This window comes from Kogia breviceps, chromosome 19, assembly GCF_026419965.1.
Source record: "Kogia breviceps isolate mKogBre1 chromosome 19, mKogBre1 haplotype 1, whole genome shotgun sequence".
In the NCBI taxonomy this organism is placed as follows: domain Eukaryota; kingdom Metazoa; phylum Chordata; class Mammalia; order Artiodactyla; family Physeteridae; genus Kogia; species Kogia breviceps.
This window is the reverse complement of record NC_081328.1, coordinates 1,260,502-1,288,343: the sequence shown is the minus strand read 5'-3', so window position 1 is coordinate 1,288,343 and position 27,842 is coordinate 1,260,502. Positions and strand designations below refer to the sequence as shown.

The 27,842-nt window shown below is 64.4% G+C and overlaps 1 protein-coding gene across 2 annotated transcripts in view; it reads right to left on the bottom strand.

The window, feature by feature from the left end:
• MYO15A (myosin XVA) overlaps positions 1-27,842 on the bottom strand; it is a 50,407-nt gene that overhangs the window by 3,854 nt on the left and 18,711 nt on the right. The window contains exons 19-64 of one of the 2 annotated variants that reach the window (XM_067020688.1): positions 27,760-27,837; positions 27,076-27,224; positions 26,913-26,958; positions 26,653-26,777; positions 25,675-25,792; positions 25,189-25,364; positions 24,597-24,681; positions 23,914-23,967; positions 23,733-23,814; positions 23,525-23,655; positions 22,979-23,074; positions 22,318-22,553; positions 20,852-21,033; positions 20,545-20,617; positions 20,158-20,346; positions 19,771-19,931; positions 19,567-19,661; positions 18,949-19,069; positions 18,683-18,750; positions 18,524-18,601; positions 18,186-18,366; positions 17,962-18,094; positions 17,357-17,462; positions 17,116-17,188; positions 15,950-16,071; positions 15,727-15,786; positions 15,228-15,303; positions 14,813-14,928; positions 14,606-14,724; positions 13,372-13,513; positions 12,824-12,935; positions 12,657-12,731; positions 12,110-12,288; positions 11,463-11,578; positions 11,136-11,208; positions 10,700-10,772; positions 10,393-10,466; positions 10,102-10,184; positions 8,729-8,859; positions 7,738-7,832; positions 7,493-7,570; positions 7,068-7,164; positions 5,294-5,454; positions 4,424-4,557; positions 1,534-1,667; positions 1,127-1,260 (exon numbers count right to left, since the gene is read on the bottom strand). In XM_067020688.1, coding sequence (XP_066876789.1) covers positions 1,127-1,260; positions 1,534-1,667; positions 4,424-4,557; positions 5,294-5,454; positions 7,068-7,164; positions 7,493-7,570; positions 7,738-7,832; positions 8,729-8,859; positions 10,102-10,184; positions 10,393-10,466; positions 10,700-10,772; positions 11,136-11,208; positions 11,463-11,578; positions 12,110-12,288; positions 12,657-12,731; positions 12,824-12,935; positions 13,372-13,513; positions 14,606-14,724; positions 14,813-14,928; positions 15,228-15,303; positions 15,727-15,786; positions 15,950-16,071; positions 17,116-17,188; positions 17,357-17,462; positions 17,962-18,094; positions 18,186-18,366; positions 18,524-18,601; positions 18,683-18,750; positions 18,949-19,069; positions 19,567-19,661; positions 19,771-19,931; positions 20,158-20,346; positions 20,545-20,617; positions 20,852-21,033; positions 22,318-22,553; positions 22,979-23,074; positions 23,525-23,655; positions 23,733-23,814; positions 23,914-23,967; positions 24,597-24,681; positions 25,189-25,364; positions 25,675-25,792; positions 26,653-26,777; positions 26,913-26,958; positions 27,076-27,224; positions 27,760-27,837 — 5,220 coding nt within the window. The remainder of the gene's footprint in view (positions 1-1,126; positions 1,261-1,533; positions 1,668-4,423; positions 4,558-5,293; positions 5,455-7,067; positions 7,165-7,492; positions 7,571-7,737; positions 7,833-8,728; positions 8,860-10,101; positions 10,185-10,392; positions 10,467-10,699; positions 10,773-11,135; positions 11,209-11,462; positions 11,579-12,109; positions 12,289-12,656; positions 12,732-12,823; positions 12,936-13,371; positions 13,514-14,605; positions 14,725-14,812; positions 14,929-15,227; positions 15,304-15,726; positions 15,787-15,949; positions 16,072-17,115; positions 17,189-17,356; positions 17,463-17,961; positions 18,095-18,185; positions 18,367-18,523; positions 18,602-18,682; positions 18,751-18,948; positions 19,070-19,566; positions 19,662-19,770; positions 19,932-20,157; positions 20,347-20,544; positions 20,618-20,851; positions 21,034-22,317; positions 22,554-22,978; positions 23,075-23,524; positions 23,656-23,732; positions 23,815-23,913; positions 23,968-24,596; positions 24,682-25,188; positions 25,365-25,674; positions 25,793-26,652; positions 26,778-26,912; positions 26,959-27,075; positions 27,225-27,759; positions 27,838-27,842) is intronic. The other variant, XM_067020689.1, reaches the window with a different exon arrangement.

The window sequence follows — 27,842 nt, the reverse complement described above, 5'->3', positions numbered from 1 at the left end:
CGTGACAGCTCAGCTCGGTTCGAGTACTAGTTCTCCCGTGACTTGCTGTGTGACCGGGAGCAAGCTACTTTACCTCTCTGGACCTCAGTTTCTCACCTGTCAAATTATTTCAACAAATGCCGATGCACGCGTGTGTGGTGTGCCAGGAACTGCTCTAAATGCTTGGGATCTAGGGATGCAGGAAACGCCAGGGGTGCCCTGACCTTCACATCAAGGCTGCTTCTTCACACCCGCCCCTCTTGGTCTGGAGCTTTCTTTCCGGCCCCAGGAGCAAAAGCAGAGCTTCCCCACACAGGGGAAGCCGGAGTGATGTGAGTCAGCACCCCATCCTGAACAACAGGACACCGGCGGACAGACAACCCAGCTCCCCTCCCCGAGCCGCATGACGGGGGATGGGGGGTGTCCTCTGAGGGCCGTGTTCCCCGCTGGACCGAGCGAGCGCCAGCCCCCGCAGGAGGAACCTGCTTGCTAACACGCCCCTCCCCAGGTGTATCCCCCAGGGTACGACGTAAGCCACTTGCCCTGCAGCCCTCATCTCAGAGCCCGCTCCCGCGGGAAGCACTAAGAATAGGGGTAGCAGATCCTTTTTGTCCTGGACTGAATTGTGTCCCTCAAATCCATATGCTGAAGCCCTGACCCAGCACCTCAGAATCTGGAGACAGACCTTTGAAGAGGGAAGGTTAGGGTGGGCTCCCGTCCCAGGGGACCGCTGTCCTTATGAGAAGAGGAAATTGGGACACACAGACCCCGGGGATGTACACAGAGAAAGGGCCGTGTGAGGACACGGGCAGGACGGCCATCTACAAGCAAGGAGAAAGGCCTCAGAGGAAGCCAACGCTGCGGGCACCTTGATCTTAGATGTCCACCGTCCAGAACCACCAGGAAAACGATTTCTGTTGCTGAAGCCCTGCCAGCGCCGCCCCATCAGCCCCAGCAGACCAACACAGGCTTTGAGCTTTGGCCTGTGTTCCACCTCCTTTCACCTCGACAACAGCCCTGCATCCCAGGTGAGGCAGTGAGGCTTAGACAGGGAAGGAGCCGCGCCCAAGGTCACGCAGGTGTAAGCAGTGGAGCTGGACTTCCCATCCCCTGGGGGGCGGGGCGGGGCGGGGCTGAGGCCACTCACGTGGGTCTCGGTGCTGAGGAAGTTGAGGCCATTCTGGTTGACCGCAAGGATGCAGGGGGCGGGCACCGCGCCGTCGCTGCAGCTCTGGACGAAGAAGAAGGAGGAGCCGAACATGGGCGAGGCGCTGAGGAGGCCTGGGGCGGGGGAGGGGCGGGCAGGTGACGCAGGCGCCTCGGTGCCGTGTCCCCCACCTGCTCGGGGCGGCCCCTCCCGCCGCTCCAGCTGCCTGCCTCAGGCCCCCCCCCCACTCCTTCCCTGCCGGGGCCCCCAGCCTCCGGTGGGGCCGCGGTGAGGGCTTTACAAAACTGGCACCAAAAAACGCCTCTGTACAAAGGCACAGGTGCCTCCACCCCACCCTCCTCCACCAGGCCCCCGCGGTTCCCTCCCCGGCCCGAACTCCTTCTCACCCAGAAACTGGGCGCGAGCCTGGTGGGGGCTGAGCGCTTGCATCTGCAGCCGGTGCTGGCCGAGCATGCTGAGCCACGCCGAGCTGGCCACAGTGCGGTAGAGCTGGGCCGGGATGTACTCCTGGGCCTCGCGCCTGGCGTGCAGGGAAAAGCCGCGCTGAGTGCCGCCAGGTTTTACGCTAAAGCTCCTGGACCCCTAATCGCTGGGGAGTGAGGCCGACTCGGTGCCTGGGCACACAGCAGGTGCTCAGTAACCGCTGGCCAGTACCACCAGGTTTCCCGCTTGCAGAGGAGGGAACAGAGACTCTGAGACGTTCACCGGCTAGTCCAAGGTCACACAGTGACCGGGCCCGGCCGAGGCTTGAACCCAAGGTGGGTTCGTCCTTTGTAGCCCCCGCCCCAGGGAGAGGAAAACACCAACAAATACTGGTCCCGGCTGCCATGGGCTGCACGCTGGGGAGGGGGGAACGTCAGCGGAACCCCCCAAAAGACCCTCCAGACAATATAATTCCTCTCTGCTCTGCTGGGTAAGAGCCTGGCTCCTGACCCAGTCTCCCCAGGTCTGGATCCTGGTCCTGCCACCTATTAGCTGGGGAAGCCATATCCCCTCCCTGGGCCTCGGTTTCCTCATCTGTAAAAGGGGAAAAGAAAGTGCGGTTGGGGACTTCCCTGGCGGCGCAGTGGTTAAGAATATGCCTGCCGATGCAAGGGACACGGGTTCGAGCCCTGCTCCGGGAAGATCCCATATGCCGCGGAGCAGCTAAGCCCGTGCGCCACAACTACTGAGCCTGCGTGCTACAACTACTGAAGCCCGTGCGCCTAGAGCCCGTGCTCTGCAGCAAGAGAAGACACCGCAGTGAGAAGCCCGCGCGCCTCAACGAAGAGTAGCCCCCGCTCGCCGCAACCAGAGAAAGCCGGCTCGCAGCAACGAAGACCCAACGCAACCAAAAATGAAATAAATAAATAAATTTATTTAAAAAATTAAAAAGTGCAGCTGGGGAGATTCGCTGAGACAACGTGTGCAGAGCACCTTGCAAAGAGTAGGAATGCCACAACTGTCTTTCTCCAGGGCCGGGATGATACCTTTCTGTGCTTCCTGCACGTTCCCCTTAAAATGCCAGCACGGAAAGAGAGTTGGGTGCTGAGCCCTTACAGTGTGCTGGGCGCCGGGACATCCTCTGTCCACAGTCCACTGCCTTCCCTATGCTGGTTCACCCCAGGGGTTCTCACAGTGTGGCCAAGGGTCTGGGAGGGTAACATCACTTCCTTAAGAACCTGAGCGGTCATCTGCTCTCCCCTCTCGTTCCCTCACAAGGGCACGGTGGAGTCGGCCAGAGGCTACGTGACACGTGAGACCACAACAGACTGACAGAGAGGCAGAGACAGGCGTCCAGCTGCCGTCTGTCACGCCAAATGGTACAGAGATTTGCAAAATGTCAAACACCGCCGCTCTTCTCGCTGGAGTTTTTGGGAAAATACACTTGTGTTTTCATAACTTATTTATATTAATGTGTAATGTTACGTTACACCATTTGTATTATCGTTATCACATGTACGCCTTTATATTAACCCGGGGTGTCCTTATTTTTAATTACTTACTAAGTCAATATTTTAAATCGCTTCTCAGTTTTAATTTTGTTTGTTTGATCTTAGTCCCCGACCAGGGATCAAACCTGTGTCCCCAGCAGTGGAAGCATGGAGTCTTAACCACTGGACGGCCAGGGAAGTCCCTCAGTGTTAATTTTGAATAGTGTAAATATATCAGTAGATACGACGCACAGAAACAAAAGCCCTTTGGGGGGGTCTTATTTTTAAGAGAGTAGGGGACTTCCCTGGTGGCGCAGTGGCTGAGAGTCCGCCTGCCAATGCAGGGGACGCGGGTTCAAGCCCTGGTCCGGGAGGATCCCACGTGCCGTGGGAGCAACTAAGCCCGCGAGCCACAACTACTGAGCCTGTGCGCCTAGAGCCCGCGCTCTGCAACAAGGGAAGCCACTGCGATGAGAAGCCCAGGCACCGCAACGAAGAGTAGCCCCCGCTCGCTCCAACTAGAGAAACCCCGTGCGCAGCAACGAAAGACCCGATGCAGCCATAAATAAATAAATAAATAAATAAATTTGTTTTAAAAAGAAAAGAGTAAAAAGGCCCCGAAGATGGAGAGCCTGAGATGACTGATGTCTCGCCTCTTCGAAAACATCAGTTTAAAGGCTGCCTGACGCCCACAGTTCGTTTTTTAATATTTATTTATTATTTAGGCTGCAGCGGATCTTAGTTGTGCCACGTGGGATCTTCTATTTATTTTTAATTTTATTTTTTAAAATTAATTTATTTTTGGCTGTGTTGGGTCTTCGTTGCTGCGTGCGGGCCCTAGTTGCGGCGAGCGGGGGCTACTCTTCGTCGCGGTGCGCGGGCTTCTCATTGCGGTGGCTTCTCTCGTTGCGGAGCAGGGACTCTAGGGTGTGTGGGCTCAGTAGTTGTGGCTCGCGGGCTCAGTAGTTGTGGCTCGCGGGCTCTAGAGCGCAGGCTCAGCAGCTGTGACGCACGGGCTTAGCTGCTCCGCAGCACGTGGGATCTTCCCGGACCAGGGCACGAACCCGTGACCCCTGCATTGGCAGGCGGATTCTTAACCACTGCGCCACCAGGGAAGTCCCCCCCACAATTCTTTTAAGGAATTCCCTGTCGTCGGAGATTGTAGGCGACACCACGGTGAACGCTTCCGTGGCCAAATCTTTCTGTGGGGCCATGTGTATTTCCCGGACCACAGGGTGTGTGTCCTGAAAGCTCTTTATCACTCAGTTTGCTCTGAGCTATTACTACCAGCTGGCAGCGACCTGTCGTGCCCGGGGGTGGGGTCCCGGCTGGACGGGCCGGGCTGGGCTGGGTGGGTGCTCACGTGCTGGGCAGGTAGGCGTGGCCCTTGGCTCGGTGCTGCAGCGCGGCCAGCTTCGACACCTGCTGCAGCTGCTGCTCGCCAGGCCGGCCGGCCGGGATGCTGCTGAACAGGCCCTTCAGGTAGTCGGGCAGCACCTGCGGGGGACGGGGTGAGGCCGGTGAGGGGCCGTGGGCGGCCAGGCACCGGGCAGGCGGCTGGGAGGCGCAGACACAGACACTGAGTGGTTCCAGCCCCTCTCACTTCCGGGGCAGGGTGGCCTGCCACCTCCCTGGGCTTCGGGGAGGAGCGACACACGACGGCGAGCTGGGAGGGCTGTGGCCGGGGAGCCACGGGGCCCCGGGAAGCACTGGCGCCCGCCGGCAGCATGCAGGACCCGGGGTCCCACCGCCACCAGTCCTCAGGCTGCCGCTGGCTGACCCGCGGGCACGGAGCCCGGTGGCCGGATCTGGACTCGGGATGGCCACAGCTTCGGCGCCAGCTCCAGAGAAGCACGCGCTCGCTGTCCAAGCACATCCGCGGGTGCCAGCACAAGAGGAAGAACCAGGCTTTGTTAACCCCGCGACCCTGACTCAGACGACCAAGTGTCCAGGGGGCGGGGCAGCACCACGACAATGACAAGGCCAGGCGAAGCCTTTCAGCGAGGGACAGGCCGGGCGCCCAGCGCGGGAGGAGAGCCAGAGGAAGGAGGACGGAGTGGCCTCCCGTAGGGGTGCCGTCGGGGCAGCCTCGCCGGAAGACTCAGAAAGGCGGAGCCCGCGCGGGGAGCGGGCGCCCCGGGGCCCGAATCATGAAGGCCTCAAATGCCAAGGCCCGGGGGGCGGGGGGGGGCGGCGGAACGTTCCAGAGCCTCAGAGCGGCCCGCGCGCTGACCTGGTTGTAGTGCATGGTCACGTAGAGCTCATTCTCGAACTTGAGCGGCTGATCCCAGAGCACGCGCCGGAACCACAGCGTGTAGCCGCCGTCCACCTGCTCCATCTCCGAGGCCACGTCCAGGATGTAGGCGCGGCGGCTGAGCGGGCACACGTGCTGGCCTGCGGGGAGCCCGGGGGCAGCTGGCTGGGGTGCAAGTGGCAAGCCCCTCCCCGCCCTGGGGCACAGCATCCTCAGGAGAGGAGAGCACGCGTAAGGGACAGGGTGCCTGTGCGCGTGGAGGATGTGACCGCAAACGCCACAGCCCGCCTAGGTCTAGGGAAGCGCCCTGCCTGGTGCTCGGAGAAAGCCCAGCCCCTTCCCAGAGGAGGGCTGGCGACAAGGAGGGGCACGGGAGGCCTCAGATCAGGAGGGCCCGTGGGTGCCTTTCTGCAGAACTCCCTCAGGGGAGAAGCCCCTGCCGGTCTCCTGGGGTGGGCGGGGAGGACGGCGGGGTCTGGCACTGAGCGGTCTCAGCCGGTACGAGAGGCTTAAGTCTTCATTTCCTGAACTGACATTTCCGCTTCCCACCCCACACCTTCGGCAAAATTTCACCAAAGAGAGGGGGTGCGGCACGATGATAAAGTCCAGACTCTCCAGGCCAGACAGTCTGGGTTCAAACCCCAGCTGTGTGACCTTGGGTAAGTCCCCTAACCTCTGCGGCGGGCTGAGTAACAGCCCGACCCCAAAGACGTCCCCGTCCTATTCCCCACCACCTGTGAATACGTACGTTCACGGCAAAGGGGACTTTGAAACCTGATTAAGGATCTTGAGATGGGGAGATTATCGTGGGTACCCCGGTGGACCCAGTCTAGCCTCAAGGGTCCTTAGAGGAGGAGAGACTGGAAGGTGCTACGCTGCTGGCTGTGAACACGAAGGAAGGGGCCGTGAGCCAAGGAGCGTGGGCGCCTCTAGAAGCAGAAAAGGCCGGGAAAAAGACTCTTTCCCAGAGCCCCCGGAAGGAGTGAGCCCCGAGGACACTCTGGTCGCAGGACTTCTGACCTTCAAACCATATGATGATAAACGTGTGTTGTTTTAACCCGGTGAGTATGTGCTGATTTGTTATGGAGGCAACAGGAGACTAATACAGTCTCCCTGGGCCTCAGTTCTCCCATCTGTGAATGGGAACAATACCCGTCTCATTTCATACGGTTGTGGCGGGGATTAAAGCAGTTTGTAAGATGACGTTGATCTCAGCAGTGCCTGGGACATGGCCTCTGCTCCATAAATTCAGTTACTGGGATCATTTTGTTACTGCCTTCCCCTCCCCGTGTCTCGGCTGGATTCGGGGCAAGCAGGGCTGAGGATACACAGTTCGGAGCCGAGGCAGCAGCGGGAGGGCCGGTTGGAGGTGGACGGAACTGCCAGGCTGGTGGCAGGAAGCGAGGCCACGGCCTACGGCAGGTGGGCTGCAGGGAGAAGGGGTTCGGCTGAACCGAGAAGGGCCAGGTGAGACCAAGGGCGGGGGCCCTTACGGCCACTGTTGAGGCGTTAAGAGACAGGAGAAAGAACTTGCGCTTGTGGGTCCAGGAGTCCTGTCCTAGCAAGTCCCCTCCTCCTTGAGGGCAGGGCCCACCGAGTGGCCCGAGGGGCAGACGCGGGGCTGGGGGGCTCGGGGCAGAGTGGTCCCTCTACCCGGGCCTAGGGGCTTCCTGGAGGAAGCAGCATCTGACCTGGGCCTCACAGTGGGGGTGGTGGGCGTGGGCCCAGCAAGCCGCACCCCCCGGCCACTCACCTCGGTTGGTGACCACAAAGATGACATACTCATCAAAGGCCTCGGGGCGGGTCAGAGCCATCTCAGCACAGATCTCCTCCACCACGTCCAGGGCCACCTGCGGCGAGGGAAGCGTGAGCCTGAACCGGCCTGGCGACCTCTGGCCCCCAAGCCCACCCAGACCCCCTGCGCAGAGGCGAGGATCCCCGAGGTGCCTGGGAGCCGGCCTCATGCAGGAAAGGGCACAGCTTCTGGAGTCTGCGAGACTCGGGTTCCGAGCCGGCCCGTCTCTCATTTGCAGTTTGATCCCGAGCTGGAGGTCCCGCCCCACCCCAGACTCAGGCTGATCCTCTGAGAGATGAATCCTGCCTAGTGGGGGGGCCTGGGGGGCTCAGCACCCTTGGGGGCCCACCCTGGAGGCCCGACGGAGACGTCCTGCCACTTACGGTGCACGTTTTGATCTTGAGATGGCGCTCGAGGCCTCCGGGGAGAAGAAAGAGCTGCCTCTTGGAGCTGCGGCCGGCCTGGGGTGAGGAGAGCGGGGAGGTGGGAGAGGCCGGGCCGGGGCTCTGGGCCAGCTGCGGTCCCCTCCGTGGGGGTCCCCGACAGGGACCGGGCAGGGCCGGCGAGCGCGCGGGACGGGGTCTCTGGGCCGGGCCGTCTCACTCACGCCAACGCCCCCGCCACTCACCAACATGGCGCGAAGCTCCATGCTGCCGGGGAGCTCCAGACGGCCACCGAAGCGCAGCGTCCTCTGGAGGTTCTGCTCACAGGCCTTGGCGATCCCTGCAGAGACGGGAGTCAGGGCCCGGCCCGGGGTGGGCGGGGGAGCGAGGGGCTCCTCCGGGCCCAGCCCTGAGCCCACGGGGCGGGGCGTAGAAGGGTGGGGCCGCGTGTGGCTAAGATGACGCGGCTGTGCGCAGCCCCCCAGTGCAGAAGCCCCCACCGTCTGTCTCCCCATCTCTCTGGGCCAAGCGGTGCCCTCGCCCTGCTCTGGGGAGGGGTCAGGAAGGCTGGGCACACGCTGCCACCTTCCCTGGAGCTCCGTCTCTTCACCTCTGAGTCCAGGGGAGTCTGCTGAGTCAAAGGAGAGGCTTCAGAAGCAAAGAGAGTGAGGTCCCCATCTCCTTCACGGCCGCCGTGGTAACCACAGGGGCCCTGGCCTCTGTCTTAGGGGGACCCAGGGGTTGCTCTGGAAGCTAGGCTGGGGCTGAGGCTGAGGAGCGGCCCCTTTCCTCCAGAATCCAAGGGGAAAAGGCCAAGACCCTGACACCAGCCTTGGCGCCCCCGCCTGAACCCTCTCAAGACCCTTGTTGATTCCCAAAGACCAGAGAAACAGGGCCCTGCCGCCTCCTCCTCCTGCACTCCCACATGCCACACATCCTCCTCTCTGGGCCTTCACCCCTGCTACTCAGCCTACCTAGAAATCCCTCCCATGTGCTCACGACCCAGAGCAACACCTCCTCTGGGAAGCCTTCCCTGATACGCCGTCCTCCCCCCCATTAGATCAGACAACCCATCGCATCAGCCCCTGTGGGACCTCCACAAACGTCTGGGGATGGACTGATGTTAGTAAACACTGCCCGGGCACCTGTGAAGGGCCAGGCCCTTCGGTCAGCTGCCCGGCAGGTCCTCATGCAGACAAGCCCTTGGCCCTGATTCCCAACCCGCTGGCCCCTCACCCTGGAAGGGCAGGCCCGGGGTCCGGCCCACGTCTTGGAGGAAGCGAACGAGGTGTGGCTGGAGGACTTCGGAGCAGCTGCGGTAGGCAGCCACGATGTACAGCAGCCTCCAGCCTCGCTGGCAGCTGTCCCTGCGAGGACACACACGGGGCTACGTTGCAGGTGGCCGTCGCACTACAGTGCCACGCCGGGAGTCTCTCCCCGCTCTCAGGCAGCTCATCTTCTGAGGATGCTCCTCCTCCCTGCCCAGTGGGAGCAGGGCCAGTGGGCCCAGAGCCATGCAGAAGCTGTGTTCTATTGAGAATCCAGGTGGGAGGTAGGGAAGGAAGAGGACGAGCCCCCCCCCCCCCGCCAGCCAAAAGACAAGCCTTCCCCGGGGGCATCTCTCTAGGTGACGGTCACTGAAAGAGGGCCGGGGGACCCTGTGCAGAGCTGGTGGCTGGTAAGGCTGGGTGGGAGGGGCAGGAGGACGTGCTGAGTGGCTCTGAAATTCCTGGGGGGTGCGAGCAAGCGGACAGGAGGGTGGCACACGCTTCGGGTCCCCACTGCGCGGGTCGTGTGCGGGACGCGGAAGCTCACCTTTGCGCTGCCCTGGTGTGAGGGTTTCATTGTGGGGACCTCCGGCGTCTAGGGACAGCGCTTGGGCTTCCTTTGGGAAACCACCCACCCCTCCCGGTCCCTGTGGTTTGGAGATGGGTATCAGAGCCAGGACCTGGCCCGACTAGAAGAACACTGCAGTCCCCGGCCACGGGGGACGGGTGTGGGAGCCCGGTCTGGCCAATTACAGAGTTCAGCCTCCCTCTGGCTATGGTGATTGGTTTGGGCACAGGCACATGACCCAGGTCTAGCCAATCAGAGCACTGTATTGTCCAGCTGTTGTGGTTGGCTCAGGGATGGGCATGGGACCAGTGAGACCGGATTTGGGAATTTTTGCTACAAATATTGGGTCAGTCTCGCTTTCCCTGGGATTGCTGAGCTGGGAAATGTTTCTCTCCAACCTATGGGATATGCTGCTTGGGAATGATATCAACACAGAGGAAAGCAGGGCCAAGATAGAGAGAAGGACTGCTTCCTGATGACACCTGGATCTAGCTGTGCCTGAAGTCCTATGTTAGACTTTTTAGTTACCTGAACCCTCTTCTGCTTAAACCAGATTTAATCGGGTTTCTGTCACTTGCAACCAAGAACCTGGACTCGCACGTTATCACCACATTTTCCAGATAAGGAAACTGAAGCTCAGAGACGGGAAAGGGCTTGTCCCAGACCAAGCATGCTCTGTCTATGGAGTGAGGGAGAGACAGGGGGAGAGACTCCGGGAGGCTGACTGGCCCCTCCTGGAGCCTGGATGCGCTGGGGGAGGGGAAGACACTCACTGCTTGGTGCTGGTGTTGTCTGTGATCTGCTTCACAACTTGGCAGTAGCACTCGTCCCGCAGGACCTCATGGTCCCTGCACAGCTGTAGGAGGGCGGGCCAGGTCACAGGTCTCACGCCCAGCACGTAGGGACAGGGTGGGCACTGGGAGATGGGCCTGGTGCCCCTTCCCTGGACCCCTCCCCACCAGTGGGATGCATTCCTCTTTGGGCCACGTGACGGCCTTCCACCCCAAAGTCCCGCTAGTCTGGTGGTAAATGGGAAGGGAGCACCGGCGGCCGGCGGGACTGACCTTCAGGAGGGTGCAAAGCACGTCCAGTTCGCTCTGGCCCTTCAGCGAGGCATCCCCCATGAACCGCATCACAGCTGCAGGAAACACCTGTCCCACTCGGGCCACCAGACCCCCAGCTGCCTGCCCCCCTTGGGGACCCTGGGGTTGGACGCCTCCCCGGGAGGCTGTGGCCGGAGGAGAGGGGGGAGGCTCCTCCTCTCTGCAGGGGCCCCGCATCTGAGTTGAGGGAAGGGGTGGTGGTGAGCAGGGGTCACAGTGCGGGGTCCCACCTGGCCCAGAGCCCTGGCCGCAGTCCCCCCCCACACACCTAGAAACATGTCTGTGGCCATCTTGTTGAGGCTGCTGTCACTGAGCTCAATGAGGGAGTCCTGGAGCGGGGTCTGTGGGGAGAGGAGCTGGGTCACCAGGGAGCGGGCTCTTGATGGGAGGGGCTGAGTCATGGGGGCGGGGCCTGTGACGGGGTAGGGGGTGGGGACTGGGTCCGGAGGGGGAGGAGGGGAGGAGGGGAGGAGGGGAGGAGGGGAGGAGGGGAGGCCCACACGGTGCCTCCTCTTACAACAGGAGGGTCCACGCCACCGAAAGGCAGCCGGGACGCCGCTAGGGAAGACACCGTCCCTGTGAGGAACGCAGGCCCTCAGGGCACTGAGTGCTTGGGTCCCACGGGGGACAAGGCTGTCTGGCCCACGGGCCTGGGAGGGGGCTCTTGTGCCGCCATTTTACAGAGGGGGCCGGGGGCTGGACACCTTGGTGAAGCAAAGCATGTCCTCCAAGGTTCTGGACTCCCGACCCTCCTTGCATTTCGGCCTGAGGCCGTCCCTGCAACAGGAAGCGGACACCACTGACGAGTCTTGCCTCCGAGCTCCGGCTACACCCGCTTCCCACCTGGAGTGTGCCTGACTCCGTGTCAGCTCACCGGGCAGCAAGGCCCCCGGAGTGGGGGCTGCAGGTGGGCCTCGCCCCTCAGGGTTTCTCATCTCCCCCCAGAACTGGGGCCTCCCGCTTGGGCAGCCGCGAGAAGCCCCGGAGGGACCCTCCCCAGGGTGGGGATGCGGCGTGGGGCCACCACTCACCGGGGTCTCCTCTGAGGGTCTCGGAAATACTTCTGGGCAAACTCGAGCATCGTGTACGGTGGGAGAGCCAGGCCATCCTCCCTGCGGTCCGCGGAGCCAGCCCTGACCGGGGGACCCTGCAAGAGGGCCGGCCGCCCCCGCCCACCGCCCGGTCAGAGTGGGCCCAGCGCCACCCCCGGCTGTGCCCAGACCCTCTCGCGTGGGCCCACTGCCTCCCCAGCGGCCTGGTCCGGCTGACCCCGCCCCCCACCGCTCTCTCTCTCTCCACCCTGGCGAGCTCTGTGCCACGGGACTGGGGCTGCCCCCGCCCCTCTCACCTGGCCCCGCCCCGGCCCAGGCTGCTCCTGCCCCACTGGCCTGGCCACACCCCTCCCGCTGACCCCCGCCCACCCGACCCCACTGGCCACGCCTCCAGCCACCTCTGGTCACTTCGGGGCGGGGGGCGGGGGGTGTGTGTGTGTCCCATCGCAATAGGTCAAACGGGGGGGCGGGGTCTCATCGCAATAGGTCAAACGTCTGGCTGGCTCAACCAGGCTGCCGGGCCCCAGGACGGCCTGCTCTTGGCTGAGCCCCTGCCCTCCACCTCCACAGTCAGGCGGACGCCCTTGCCGCGCCCGCCCTTCGGCCCAGCCCCGGGCAGCTCTCACCTCCCTCCTGCGGCCCACCTCCCGGGCAGCGGCAGCGGAGGCCACGGCGGCGGCCACGGCGGCGGCGCGGCCCCGGCCCGGCTCCGCAGGCAGCTGCAGGAAGTCGGGGGCGGCCGCAGGCTGCGCCAGCTCGGAAGGGAAGCGGCCCACACGCCCATGGACGGTCCCGAAGCGCCAACCTAGGGGGCGGGATGGGCTCTGAGCAGCAGGGGGGCCCGGGGGGTACAGAGCTCGCGCGGGAGGCGTGCCACGGGCCGTCCACAGAGGACGACACGGGCTCTGGGAGGGGGAGGCGCTCCCTCAGCGGGAGCTGCAGAGAGCGGAACGCAGCGCTCGTGGACCCTTGGGCCACACACACGGAAACGCTAACGTCCACGGAGACCCTTCAGCCACATATGCGGGCAGAGGGCTGGGCTGCATGGCCTCCTCAGGAGCTGCAGCCAGGCCAGACCCTTTGGGACCCCAGAACCCCATCGCGCATCCGCTCTGTGTGGGGTTTCTAGGTCTGGCAGTTTGGGCAGCTGCACGGGGGTCCTGGGGTACCTACCGAAGTCAGGCCCTCGATGCCGCAGCTCCTCCAGGTACACGACCTTCTTGCCGACCACACAGCCAGCACTGTAGCCTGAGGGCCGCACCTACGTCAGCAGCTGCTGGGAGCCCCCCCCACCCCGCCGCGCCTCCCCCACCGTGCCCACCCCTCCCGGTGGCGCTGACCTATTCGAGGCGGCTCCAGGGGCTGCAGGTGGATGATGTCACCCTTGTGGAAGGCCAGCAGCGCCGGGTCCTCAGGCAGGAAGTTCCTCACAGCGACCACGTAGTCCGAGTCCTGGGTCAGCCGGGGGCTGGGTGAGGGCTGCAGTCCCATCCCCCTCCTCCCGGAGACCAGGGGCCACTCCCCTGCCCCGCACACAGGACGTCAGAGCACTGGCCCAGGCCTCACCCCCTCCACTCCTCCTGAAGCCTCCCCACTGAGGCCAGGTGCCGGGCCCGGGGGCTGCCTGGCCTGGAGGGAGCGTGGGGGCGGATGCTCCCACTGCAGTCCTCGGAGCGTGAGCAACGCAGCTGCCATGGAGCCCAGAGGCATTAGTAAAGGACTGTGGAGGAGCGGGCAGAGGGGGACGGGGCACCCCGGCTGGAAGGCACAGCCCGTGCAAGAGCCTATGGACACAGCTGCCGACGCACACAGGCATCCCTGCTTCCCAGGCACGAGCCCCGTTCTGGGCCCTCAGCCCTGCTGGGGACATCGGTAGGAGGGCCCTGACCTTCTTCAGCTCCAGGAGGAAGTCGTCCACCAGGGTCTTGACCTGGTGAGCTCGGGCTGAGAAGAGAATGACCTTCTCGCTGGCCAAGTTGAACTCCAGCATGTTCTGGGAGGGGATGGTCACAAACAGGATATCCGCAAAGCTGGAGGAGGGGAAGGTGGCATGAGGGCGGGACCCCGCAGCTAGAGGGATGCCCCCCACCCACCGTCCTGCTTTCTGTCCCTGCCGGCTCCCCCCGCCCCCGTCCCGTCCGCAGCTCTATTGTGTTGCCCACACCCTGTGAACCCACAACCTTCCAGGCCTCCTCACGTTGTGCCTTTTATTTATTTTTTTGCCTCAGGATCCAACCTCCCAGATTTTGCCCACGCAAATCTCTCTCTTTCACTCCGGGAGCAAACTCTCCATCTCCTGAAGCAAGGAGCCGGCACCTAACCGGTGAGTGAGGCTCTCCCCGCGCTCTGGTATAAAGGACAAGGGGGCTGCTAGGAGGGAGGAGTCCGAGGACTCAGGAAGGTCTCGCGCTGAAGCACCCTTTCCCTTGGGAGCTGCGTCTGCATTTGGCTGTTCACACGGTCGCCCCCGCCGCACGGCGAGCTCTGTGAGGGCCGGGCTGCGGCGTGGCCGGGGATGGGGATGGGGTAGTGGCTCCCAGCTCCCCACTTCTGGGCTGTGGGACCCGAGACAAGCAACACCTCTCTATGAGCCCCCGCTTCCCTGAATGAAGGGCTTTGGCACCGAGCCGTGCATGTTGTAGGTCCACTCGCCCCTCCGTATCCGGGGGGGACTGAGCGGTTCCAGGGCCCTTCGAGGGCACCCAAATCCACGGATGCTCAAGTCCCTCCAATAAAATGTTCTGATATTTACGTATAAGCTATGCACATCCCGTAGACCTGAAACCACCTCCAGATTACTTTTTTTTTTTTTTCTTTTCAGATTACACCTAACACCGAATTCAATGTAAGTGCTGTGTGGATAGTCATAAAGGCCACATAGACGTTATGTGAATAGCTGCTGGTGAGCGGCAAATTCAAGCTTTGCTTTTTTGGAACTTTGTGAAATTGTTTTTCTGAATATTTTCCATCCGTGGTTGGTTGGATCTGTGGATGTGGAGCCTGCGGATACGGAGGGCCAACTGCACTCAGTCAACAGCTGTGAAGCAAGCCGGCGAGGAAGCGCCGGTGCTGGCCCACGTCCAGAGTCCGGCCAGCCCCGTTCCCGCCCGCCTGCCAGCCACCTGTATGTGCGCAGGACCCGAAGCTGCCCACCGGCCTCGTGGCTGCCCTTGGCTACGCGCAGGAGTTTGATGCCCGTGTGGGACACGGCTAGGATCTGCACGCCGGTGCCCACGCTGCCCTGGGGTGGGGACAAGGGGCACGTGAGCCTCTTCCGGCCTCACCCCTGGAGCCCCTGGGCGGGCAGGGGGCAGGCAGGGGGCTCGCACCGTGGCGGGGAAGAGGCGGGAGAAATAGACCTCCCAGCTGTCACGTGCAATGCTGACCACGGCCCGCTTCACGCTCTCCGTCACCAAGGGCCTTTGTGTGTCCAGCTGGTTCTGGGCTAAGGGACACAGGTCGGGTCAGGACTGTCCCACGTGGCATGGCGGGAGGCGGACCCTCAGCAAGAAGCTGTCAGTCTGCTGTGTTCCCAGCGTCCATACTGGGAAACTGATGTCCACAGACAGACAGGGACGGCCGAGGCCACAGCCGCTCAGGCAGGGCCCAACCCAGACCTGCGGCCGGGCCGTGGGAGAGGCCAGGAGCAGAGCGGGGGCGGGGGGGGGCTGGTGGGGCTGGCGGGGGGGGGTCTAGCCGGCTGCCCCATCGACATCCTTCCCTCCCCCTGGCCCACCACGGTACCAAACAGGGCTTTCATCTGGAGCCTCTCCTCCGCAGAGATACGCAGGCAGGCCTCGGAGAGCGTGTCGTGCAGGATCTGTGGGGGGAGTGGGATGCGGTGGCCCGTGGGACTCCCCCAGCCGGGAGCCCAGGCCGGACTGCTTTAGGACGACTGGGAACGTGGCAGGGGTGCCTTCACGCAACAGCGGGGCCATCTGCGTGAGTCAGATCCCACTCCGTTCTCCTCACCTCCACCCTCCCCAAGCCCTAGTTTTCTAATCTGTATGGTGGGGCTTGGGTTGGACCCCAGGCCCCGTGTAGCTCAGACCAGCTGTGAGTCTGGTTAGGTGGGACTGTGGGCTCTTTGACCCCGTCTACAGTGGCGACCTCGGCAGAACAGCTTCCCCTCCTCACTGTGGTCGAGGACCCCAAATCCAAGGAGGAGGATTTGCAGATGGCTAGGCTACGCGCCCCCTGCCCTGCTGCGTACACGAGGCATTTAGGGAGGAGAGGCCCTCACCTGGCGGAACAGCAGGTCCAGCTGCACAGGGTGGCTGTAGCTGTCCTTGGGGTAGAACACCTGTGGGGGCGGGGCTTCCGTGAGGACCTTCTGGAGGCCCCTCCCCCGCTGCAGCCCCACTCGCTCTGCACCGGCCTCGCTCTGACCCTGACCCTGACCCTGACCCTGACCCTGTCTCAGCTCCGCCCTGACCCGGTCTCCCGCCCCAGCCGGGCTCCCACACCTCTTTGCGCAGGAAGATCTGCCAGGGGGCATTCCGGTAGCCGTAGAAGTCGGGGCTGAGGAGGCGGTGCAGCCGCGTCTGCACGGGGTCCTCCGCCGGCTCCAGGGACCGCGAGGGCAGCGCTGCAGGGGCGGGAGCGGGCTGGGGCAGAGAGGCCTCCTGGCCCGTGGCGCAGACACACCTGACCACGCGGGCACACGTGCACTCACGCAGCCCAGCCCTCCTCCCCGCACACGGAGAGCCAGCGCCTGCAGGCCCAGCCAGGGGCCGGGTGCCCGGGAGCAGGAGAGACAGGCTGCTGCCTGGAGGCCAGGCCCCGGCAGGTGTGGGCGGAACAGACAGTTCAGAAAGGACAGAGCTCTCAGTGCCTGGAGCTGGGGTGCAAATAAAACCGGCGACTTTGTAGAGTCTGGGGGGCCGGTCTGTGAGGGGCATTTGGTCTGGGCAGTCGGGCAGACCTCTCTGAGGAGGTGACATTGAGACCCGAATGATGAGGAGGTGCCGGGCGTGCAAAGGTCTTCCGGGAAGAGCATTCTAGGTAGAGGGGACAGCAGGGACAAAGGCCCTGAGGCGGGAGTGGGCTCGGTGTGTGCCAGAAACAGCGAGGAACAGAGTGTCTTGAGGGGGGAACGGGAAGAGACGCGACTGGGAAGGTGGGCAGGTCGTGCTGCGTCACGTGGGCCACAGTGAGGAGTCTGGAGTTTATCCCAGGAGCCACGGGAGCGTTGTTGGCAGGGCGTGACGTGAACTGACTGATCTCTGTTAAGATGGCTGTGGCTGCCGTGAGGCAGGGGATGCAGAGGTCAGGGCTCCAGCTGTGATGCCAGGAGGCCTGGTGGGTTTCTCTCCCTGATCTGATACTTTTGAGCTGTGTGATCTTGGGCAAGTCACTTAACCTCTCTGTGCCTGTCTCCCCACCTGTAACATCCAGAGGCACAAACGGTACTGTGTTGAAGGGTCTTAGTGAGGATTTAGTGAAGTCAGAGTGGGCCTGGCCTGAAATCAGTGTTAAGGGCTGATGCAATTACACAAACGTCCACACTGTAGGTCCACACGGGCCCAGGGACACGGACACACATGCCATCGTCACGCAGACCAAGTCTCACCTGTATTCACGCCTGGACACCCGCCCTCGGGCCCCTCCCTCCCTCCCTCCTGGCCCTCACCTGGAGTGGGCCCCACGGATGGCCTTGGTGTGCTGGTCACTGGCTTCACCAGGGCTACGGCCTCTCTGGGGACCTGTCCCTGCCCCAAAGACAGCGCTCAGCGGGGAGCAGCAAGGCCACAGCTTATAGGGGCAGCCGGTTTCTGAGGCTCCCCCAGAGGCCCCAGTTTGTGCTGTGTCCCACCTGGGCCCAGCCAGGCCCCGCCCCTCACCTGGGTGCCCAGCCAGGCCCCGCCCCTCACCTGGGTGCCCGGTGCTGCCGCTGCATGGCTCATCTGCCCCCTCAGGATCATCAGGGCCTCCTCGTGGGGGTCCGGCCGCTTCACGAACACCCTCCCGCCGTCCTTCCTGGTGGGTGGGACACTGAGTCTCCTCTTCCCAGCCACATAATCCCACAACAGGCAACATTTTCCTCCACCCCCATCACTATCAAGGAGAACCCAGAGGGGACCAGAGACGGGTGTGAGGTCACACAGCACGCCCTGGAGAGCGGTCACCCAGAGGGGACCAGAGACGGGTGTGAGGTCACACAGCACACCCTGGAGAGCGGTCACCCAGAGGGGACCAGAGACGGGTGTGAGGTCACACAGCACGCCCTGGAGAGCGGTCACCCAGAGGGACCAGAGACGGGTGTGAGGTCACACAGCACGCCCTGGAGAGCGGTCCTGGCCTCCCTCTGCCTGGGGGGCTCATCTGGACCTCCTGTGTGAACAGACTCACTCCCTAGAAGTCGCTAGGCGGGGGGCGCTGCGAACCCAGCAGCCGGGCACGTGGGTGGCGGCCGCGCGGGCCCGTGGGGAGGCCGCCGTCTGCACGACGGCCGGAGGGCGGGGGAGGCCAGGCTGACCTGAAGGCCTCGGGCCGGCCCCCCCGGGCCGGCTGCTGGTGCTGCCTGACGATGTCCTTGATCTGCTGCGTGGGCTGCGGGAAGTGCTCCGAGTTGAGGATCGAGGACCGGACCAGCTCGAGGCCGGGCGAAGCTGCGGCAGGGGCACGGGGGCACAGGTGAGACTGCCCTCCCGGCCCCGCCCCGGGAAGTGGGAGGTTCCCCGGCCGGGAGAGGACACTCACTGGATTCCGGAGGCGCCCGGCCCTGAGCTAGAATGGGGGCAGCCACGGGCTTGGCGGGGGGCCTCGGGGCCTTGACCAGAGGAGCGGGAGCCACAGGCTTTGGAGCGGAGCGCAAGAGCACGGGCTTGGCCGGGAGTCCAGTGCCTACGAACTTCGGCCGGGCCTCCGGCGCTAGGGGTTTCTGCGGAGAGCGGGACGTGGGGTGGACTCCCCGGGACACACCAGTCTGCTCTCAGGGACCCCGCGTCTGCCTGAGAGGGGCTGAGGGGGCTCCGGGCTCAGAGAGGCGCAGCGATGCCCCCGGGCGCCACAGCACTCGCCTGGGGACCCAGGCTCACCTCTGGGGGCGATGGCCTTGGGTTGGGGCTCAGGGGCTGCTGCCGGAGCGCCATGGCCTGAAGGGTCATCTCCCGGGCCTGGGGAGAGCGGCGGTGGTGAGCGGGCAGGCCCAGGCTCCGCCCCCCCGCGCCCCCCCGGGCCCCCGGCCCGGCACTCACCAGCAGCACAGCCTGCTCGTGGATGAAGGCTTGCTGCAGGGCCAGTGTGGAGGCGTCCAGGCCTGGAACTGGGGGGGGCCGTGTCAGGGGACGTGGATCCAGAGGCTCGGGAGATGGGGGGGAATCCCTACCAGGCCTGCCCCTCCTCCGCCGGCTCAACCGCCCCCCACGGCCGACGCTGCCTCTGTTCTAGGGCCAGAGCAGCCCTGAGAACCGAGGGGCTCCAGCCTGCGCGACCCTGGAACCGACCGGGGGCAGGCACTGACTTAGCTTTGGCTTTGGCTCTGGAGGTCTCCGGGAGCTGCCTCTGCTGTCGCTACTGCCATCTCCACCAGGCTGGCCTCCCCCTTTCATGCGGTAGGCGATGGCTGTTGGCTTCTCCAGGTCCTGGGAGCGGGGGCAGGTGGCTCAGGTGACCGCCCCAGGGCCGTGCTCCCCAGGTTCCAAGGCAACAGGCACCTGACACCGCCACCGCCTGCGTCCCGGGGGCCTCCCGCCGGCATCTGCCGTGTGCCCGGCCTCTGCCCACACGGCAGCCCGGTCAGGCCTCCGGCAACCTCGCGAGCCCCAACCCACCGCTTTCACAGGGGAGCCAACTGAGGCTCAGAGGGGCTGTGCCCTGCTCAGGGCTTCGCGTTCTGCCTTGCAGGGGCTCCTGGGAGCTCCCAGAGCGAGCAAGGGTGCCCGGGGGCCCACTCCCAGTGTGTCCTGGACCCCCAGCTGTGGGTCCTTCTGAGCACCTCCAGCTGTAAGGACACCCTCATCCTTTGCCTGACCCCCAGCAGAGATCCCGAGGGGACACGCCACCCCACGGCCCTGGCTGTGAGAGGCTCCCGTGTGCACACGCCGCGCTGCGGTCTGCAAATGCCCTGCCGCGTCCCTACCGCATCCCCGTAGGACAGCACGGGGTCGAAGAGGCTATCCAGGTAGCAGTCCAGTCCTTTGTGGGGCACAGCAGGCTCCCCAAGGCTGCCCGAGTCTGGCGGGGTTGTGGGGGACACAAAAGTCAAGTTGTCTTCTCCTGCTGATCACGGCTCCCGGCTCCCAGGCCCCCTCCCCACCAGAGACAGCGGCCACTGCTGGTTGACCTTGGTGGGCCGCTCTCCCTCTCTGGGCCTCAATCTCCCCATTTGTACCGTCCTCACTGTGGCTGCAGTACCCATCGGAGTTGGCCATGGCGGGCGCGGGCCCCGGGGGCCGGGGCCTAGCGGGCGTGTCCTCGTCCGAGTCCCAGCTGTTCCCAAACACCCTGCGGGGACGCAGAGCACAGAGCAGCTCACCCCCCCGAGACCCAGAGCCCTGCCAGAACCCCCGCTCTCTCCTGCGCCCCGGAACTGGCCGACTCTCTCCCTTTAAAGGCGGGGCCCTCTGGCGAGCCCCACCTCCGTGAGGACCTCGAAGCTTAAGTTCAGAACGCAGCCCCCACAGCCAGCATCCGGGCGGGGGAGCCGCGTGCCCGGAGAGACCATCTCTACCTGGGACCTGCCCTGCCAGCCGCGGGCCCCTCTGTGCCCACGATGAAGTAGGCTTTCTGTCGCGGGAACTCCCTGAGTAGCTCGAGGTCCGACACCAGGTCCAGCACGTAGTCGTGGCCGGCCAGCTCTGTCCACTGGACCCCCTTCTTCAGAGCCACCGTCCAGCCCCGCCAGCCGTCGGCCAGCCCCCTGCAGACAGCACGCGAAGGGCTGGGGGTGAGGGACAGAGCCGAGAGGTGCCGCCGGGGGGAGGCCCTGGGATGGGAGCCAGACACCACTCGTGGCCGGAGTGGACCCTCCGGGGCCGGGGGCCTGGCCCCTCGGCCCTCCCTTCCTTCTTCCCAGGCACACAGTGGGGGCACCGGGTGGGGCGTTCCAGGAGCCCACCTGTGCCTCAGGATGTCTCCGGCCACCTCTTCCCCCGTACTCCAGGAGTGCACCGGGCAGGAGAACTGGTCACCTGGATGGCGGCAGGTGCAGGGCTCAGCCCGGAGCGTCCGCGGGCCAGTCCCGCCGCTGCCCCGCTCTCGTCCTGGACCCCGAGTTTGCATCTCACGGCCCTGGCTCCCCTCCCCACTTCCAGGCCCAGCCCCCGTGTGCCCCCACACGCTGACCTCCCTCCAGGGCTACATCCCGCAGGCCCCTCCCCAGCGTCTCCTAGGGCGGGGCGGGCGGCGGGGAGAGGGCAGCTCACCGTTGAAGCAGCCCACGTCCAGCGCCATTCTGGCCTTCTCCTGGGTTGCCGTCCACTCGAGCTGGGTCAGAGGGAAGGTGCGGGCGGCGCCAGAGCCCTGCTGTTGGGCCTGGCCCATGGCCTGCATGAGGCGATGCTGACACACAGCCTGGAAGCCATTCCGCCCGTAATCAGACACGAACCTGGTGGGTAGAAGTTGACGGGAGGATGAGGAGGGACCTGAGGCTAGCCGGGAGTGGGGGAGGACCCCGAGGCCAGTCAGAGGGCCCAGGCCAGCCCAGAGCCCCGAGAGTGCTCTACACGTGATCTCGGGCAGCCCGGAGTTCCTGGGCTATGCGGAAAGCGTCCAGGCCAGAGGTCCAAGGACGGCCGAAGAGGTTCCAGGTTGGCCCACCTAGGCTCGTTGGAGCAAAGCGTCACTGCCAGGGTAGGGTCTGCAGGGGCTGTGGGCAAAGACCTGGCCTCTGGGGCCTCCCTCCGTTCCCTCACCAGGCCACCCCGGGCGGTCATCGGCCCTCTCTGAGCCTGCTTCCAAGTTCACAGAGACGGCCGCGAGGGTTCAACCTGACCCGGGACCAACCAGCCTGACCCTGTCGGTGGCGGGCACTCCTCGTACCGGGCTCCCTGCCCCCTCCCCACTGCCGGCAGCCTGGCCAGGAGCACCAGAGGGGCAGGCACACAGCGGCTACCAGAGGGAAGCTAGAGCCCTGCCCCCGGCGCAGATTCCCAGGGACGGCTACTGCCCGCGGCTCCGGGGAGCTCTGCACGCGCTGGAGCTCACAGCTACCCTGTGAGGTGGGTCCTGTCACCATCCCTAATTTCCAGGTAAGGAAAGGGGCTCAGGGACGAGACGGGCAGTGACTTGGCCCCGGTCACACCGCAAGTAAGTGTCAGAACTAGGATGCGTGCCCAGGGCCTGCTTGAGCTCTTTCCCTCGCAAATCATTCTCATCACCCAGCATCACCATCATCTTATCAAGACCAGGATGCTGACAACGGCTACACACGCACACAGCACTTACCGTGAGCCTGTCTCTGTTCTAAGCACTTCCCACGTGTTTGCACACTTAATCCTCACACAGCCTACTGCGTAGCTACTCTTATCAGCCCCGTTTTACAGGAGAGGAAACAGGCTCAGAGAAGTTAAGTAACTTGCCCAAGGTCACACAGGCCATACGTGACTGAGCTGGGATTGGAACACAGACTGTCTGGAGTCTATGCTCCTGACCGTACCGCTACACCCCGCCCCCCACGATGTGAGAGGTCAGCGCCTCTCTTCCAAATTCCCCGCACCCTGGGCTGGTGACCTCCGAGTTCCAGAAGCCCTGTATCCCGCCTCACCCGGCTCCTGCCCTCCGCAGTGAAGCCCCGGGCCAGCCCCCAGGCCTGAGCTTCCAAGTCCGAGCCTCCCTCCTGGCCCAGCCTGAGCTGGCCGAGGTCCGCCCCGGGCCCCCCAGCTGCACTCACTTGAGCAGGTACTTGTCGAGGCGCGGGGAAGGCGCGAAGCCGCTGAGGCAGGCGGCCAGCAGGAGCCAGCCCCTCTCGGCGTTCTGGGCACTGGGGTTGCGCCACACCTGGTTGGCCAGCTGCGCCAGGATCTCATCCCGCAGCTCGGGCACCGCCAGCCCTTTCTGCACGATGTAGTTCCCGAAGACGTGCTCCCTGGCTCCGTGCAGCTGGGGGTCGCCCATGAAACGCAGGATCTGGCCACAAACAGACTCTCCTGGGCCTCTCGGGGGGCTGTTCCCGCCAGGTCCCCACCCCCACCCCACATCCCTCTCGTGCCCTTCCCGTGTCCCCCTGCCCACGTGAAAGTCCCCCCATGTTACAGGGTAACGGCCATACCCTGGGCCAGGTGACCAAGCCTTTGGGAAAAATCAAGGTTCTCCTGCTCGCGAACCTTCTATAGCCCCAGCCCCTCCCCACGCCCCCGGCCTCCAGGAGGCCCCTCGCCTCCCGCACCATCCGCGCCCCAGAAGGTACTCTCTGACGTGCGTGTCCGCCCACATGCCTCCCGGGCTCGCGGCTCGGGCTAGTGGAGGGTCCAGGAGGGCAGGGCGAGGGAGCTCGCCATCCGGCCTCGGGGGCAGGGGCCACGGACTCGAAGGTGGTCTGGGCAGACCCGTACCAGCTTGAAGACGCCCACGGCCTCCGCGTGGTGCTCCGCCGGCAGCCGCGTGAGGGGTGTCCTCAGGGGCGCCGTCAGCATCCCGAAGGCAGGCTCCTGGGGGCACAGGGCAGGCACGTGTCCACAGAGCTGGGACCGACGGGCGCGTCTGGATCCACCGCTCTGGGCCAGGTCGAGGCACGCCAGCCTGGGAAACCCAGGTGCCCGGTGTGCCGGCGGGTAACCAGCTTGCAGAGGGGCACACGCGCCAGCGCCAGGGCGACAGGAGTCCCCGTGAGGCCCCCCCTGGAGGGCAGGAAATGAGGAGCAGGGACGAGGGGCCGTGGATCCACCGCGTGTTACATTTCTGAGACGCTCCCACGCGGCCACGGCCCGAGCCCCCGAGGGCCCCCCGCCGCTATCCAGGCCCCCCGGAGAGCCCGGACTCCTCCCGACCCAGACCCGCGACTGAAGGGCTCGTCACACCCGATCCCAGAGCGCGCGGCCGGGAGCCAGCCCCAGGCTGAGGACAGCGCCAGCTCTAACCGGGCCTCAGCCAGCCCTTACCTTGAAGTGGCAGCGCACAAACTTGGCCATGGGGTAGTTGTTGATATCCAGGGGCAGCGTGGCCCGGGGCTCAGCCTGGAGCCGGGGAGTCCGCACGGGGGCCACCCGGGGCACCTGGCCCGTCCTGAGGCCTGCGGACAGAGGAGGCCGTGAGGGGTCTGGCCCCCTCGCGCACCCGCTCCCACCACACCGCCCGGCGCTGGTGTACCCGCCACTGCTCGCAAGAGCCCAGCCAGCTCCACCGGGACCTCCAGGTGCCCCACAGCCACCACCTGCCGCTTGCTCAGCTCCTGGGGGGACGGTACGGGGTGAGGAAACAGGCCTGCTGCTCCCCCCACCTGCTGGCCTCCCTTCCGGTCCCCTGCGGCCACCCGGAGCCCCGCACCCACCTCCTGCCCCCGTAGCCGCGCCTCCGCCGCCCAGAGCCTCCGCTCCGCCCTCGGCTGCAGGAGGGCAGACGGTCCGGGCGGGCAGCGGCGGGCAGGGGCGCGGCCAGAGAAACGGGGTGAAGGGGGTGTGTGGGGAAAGACGGCGAGGGGGGACGCAGGCAGAAGGCGCAGAGTGACACTTCAGGGAAGCAGAGAGGCACACGGTTTCCGGGAAGTAGTGGAGAGACGTGTGACAGGGCCCCTCCCCGGCGCCCACAGAACCTCCAGTAAAGGCGCAGCTCCTCGGGGCTTTGGGGTTATGTCTGTCTGTCTGGCGGTGGGCTGTACAACCGTAAGCCGAGACCGGCACGAAGGCAAGAGCAACACCAGAGCCGGTGCTGTTCAGGTCACCAAATTCTAATCGTGCCCGGGTACCGGGGCCCCTGCTGTGAGCCCCGCACCAGCCACACCCTTCCCATACAGCCTCTCGTTCAACTCCCTGCACACCCCAAGGGGTGGGTGAGGAGATTGCGGCTACAGAGGGCCCAGCGGGGATTCGGGATTTGAACCCAAGCCCGCCCCGGCCAACAGTCTCCGCCTGGGGGCCAAGTGCTTCCCCCCCGCCCAGTTGCTGCTGCCCCCCCCGGAGCCCGACGGAGCAGGCCCGGCTCCTGGGAGGAGGGCGAGGGGCAGGCCTGCAGCACCTTGAGGTGACGCTGGTGGCTTGTGCACGTGTGCACCAGGGCCCGGAACTTCACCAGACGCCTCCTCATCTGCTGATACCGCTGCCTGGGGGTGGGGAGGAAAGGAGGGTCTGGGTAGGGGGGTTTCGGGGCAGGGGTCATGAGTGACCAAGGGGCAGAGACGCCCACACCCGCCTTGCTTGGGTATCAGTGCCCACACTTCACCCCGGGGCCCTCTGCACAAAGGGAAACAATCTCGGAGAGGGGCAGTGACCTGGCCAAGGTCACACGACAACCTGAGTGGCAGGACCTGGATTAAACCGTCTGGACGATGTACCTCCGATCAGGCTGCAGCCCCACGGTATACGGGACATGCCGTGGGGGGGGGCCCTCTTGGCTGGAGGGATTCCCACCCACCGGTCACAAGGACCAGGGGGTGGGAGGAAAGGACATCCAAAAGCAGAGACACAGAGTCTGATCACCCTTCCTGCAGAGGCCCTACTCTCAGCTTGCATGCCTCCAGGAACAGGGAGCTCACTACCCAAGTTCCGGCTCGGCCGTCCCAGAGCCTAGCCGTTGGACTCCAGGGAGTCCTGCCCTCTCTGGGCCACACCTGGCCAGGTAGCCACGGGCCCGGCTCTGCAGCAAGATGATCTTGCGGCGCAGGGAGCGGAAACGCCGCTGAATGAAGAAGCCGCGGAGGCAGCGCTGCAGCGTGAGGGCTGCCAGGTTCAGGACGTGCTCCCGCATGCCTTCCAGCAGCTGGTGCAGGTGCTCCTTCAGGAACAGCTGAGGGCAGGAGACAAGGACTGAGGCAGGGGAAGGCCATGTGACTGCCTGGAGGGCCCTCCCTCTCCAGAAGTCCATGGAGGTAGACAGACAAGGTGGCCCTGCAGTAGGGTGGAGGATACACTGGGTCTGGAGAGGCGGGGGAAGGCGGGACGGTGAATCAGGCCAGGCAAAGTCCGGAGGTAGGATCAGCATCCATCTGCCAGCTCGACTGGATGGCCTCTGGGACGGTAGCCTGCAGCCTAAGTGTTTCTGAGCCCACAGGCCCCAGCCGTGGGGCCCCCAGGGGCCGAGGGCCGGTGAGACTCACCTTGCTGACGCCGACGCGGTACATGCTTGGCGTGACCGTACACAGGCGGCTCAGCATGGACACACACATGTCCCCACTGGCTGGCAGGTTGTGCTGGAGGGCCACTAGACAGCGGTACCTGCAGGGCCCAAACCCGGCGTGGGTCTGTGGGACCCACCCGGTCACCGCTAGACCTTGGGGTCCCCAACCCCCGGCTCCCGGAAGCCCGAGTTCCATCAGTGCCTCTACCCACAGTGTCTTCTAACCAGAAAAAGCCTTTCTGTCCTCAAGACTCTGCTGAGGACTTCCCTGGTGGCGCAGCGGTGAAGAATCCTCTTGCCAATACAACCCAGGGACACGGGTTCGAGCCCTGGTCCGGGAAGATCCCACCCACCGCGGGGCAACTAAGCCCGCGCGCCACAACTACTGAAGCCCGCGCGCCACAACTACTGAAGCCCGCGCGCCACAACTACTGAAGCCCGCGCGCCTAGAGCCCGTGCTCCGCAGCACAACGAGAAGTCCGTGCTCCGCAGCGAAGAGAAGCCCCGCTTGCCGTAACTAGCGAAAGCCCGCGTGCAGCGACAAAGACCCAACGCGGTCAAAAATAAATAAATAAGTAAACAGATAAATAAAATAAGATAAAAGTAAGCTCCAAAATTACGAAAATTAAAAAAAAACAAACAAACGCTAAGCAACCCGAAAACTGTAATAAATTGTTTCAGTAGAATAAGGTGATTTACCGCCATCTGCTGGAAACTTGTCAAAATAACTATTAAAATGACTACTCCTTGGAATCAATACACACGTAACAAAACGATGAAAAAACGCAAAACAGTAACTACGCCTTCCACATAACAGCACGTGCTGCTCTTGGGTACCGCACGATCCGGGCAACCGGGCACGGCGGGCCCTATGCATCCGGGGCTGCGTATTCCTCGGGCCATGCATGGTAGGCTGGGAAGGGGCCTCTGGGGCTCAGAACCACCCGGACCGAGGTACCTGTCGATGAACACCTGGAAGGGCAGCCGCACCGGAAAGCCCTCCTTGCGGATCCGCACAGTCTCCAGCACCCCCGAATAGCGTAACTGGGCCATCACCACATCTGGCTCAAAGAGGCCCGGCTCCTGGGGGAAGGCTCAGATAGGGAGCCTGCCCATCGGCCCAACGGATGGAGGGCCAGAGAGGCAAAGCCACCCACTCAAGGTCACACAGCATGGGGAGAGGACTTGGCTCCCCCAGGGACCTCAGCCATCACATACCTTCTTGTGGTTGGGCTTCAGGCACCTGACGAACAAGGGGTTACACCTGGGCAGGGGTGGGAGGAGCGCAGTGTGAGGCCCCAGAGAAGGAGGGTGCTTACCCCTGGGGGTCACAGGGTGGGTCAGGGGTGAGGCTGGGTGTCCGCCCCCCTGCCACACCCACCTCTCCATCTTTTCCACCAGATCCAGGAGCGACTGCTGGAACTTCGCGGCCACCGTGTGCGCCTTGTAGAGCCGGGTGACGGAGCTGCTCTTGCCCAGGCGCTGAGGGCCAGCCTGCAGGGCATGGCTGGAGAAGAGGTGCGCCACCACCTGGGCCAGTCAGCAGTCAAGGCGCGGGAGACAGGAGACAGGGATGGGGAGGGACCCGGAGGCAGAAACGAGGAGAGAGAGAGAGAGAGACAGGGAAAGAACAAAAGGAGTCAGTCTCTGGACCAGAGGGATCAGAGAAGTAACCCGCTGGACCCCTGTCCTCTCTGTGAGGCCGTGTCCTCCCAGCTGGCATACCTCTCAAGTGTGGCCTCGGCACCTTCCAAGGGGCCCGCCCACGGCTGGGGAACACACAGGCACGGACTCCGTGCCTGGCCCCGAGGTGGCCTGTTACAGACCCGGCCGTGAACTCTGGCAATGTCCTCGGGGGGAGGGTGCCCGTTCGACAGAGGGAGAAGCGGAGGCCGAGAAGGTGCGGTGATGGAAGAACCGCTCAGGGAGGCACGGGGTGGCGAGAGCCACAGGCAGGACCCGGCTGGGGTACCACCCCTCGCGCCGGGCTGGGACAGGGGCCTAACAGTGGGCTGGGCGCTCAGGCTGCGGGGGGCCGGGGTGGCGAGAGGTGAGGCTCGCTCACCCGTGTCCGGCTCCGCACAAACACGTCCAGCACGTCCTGGCGCACCTGGTCGTGGTTCTTGTCCAGGAACTTGTGTACCTGGA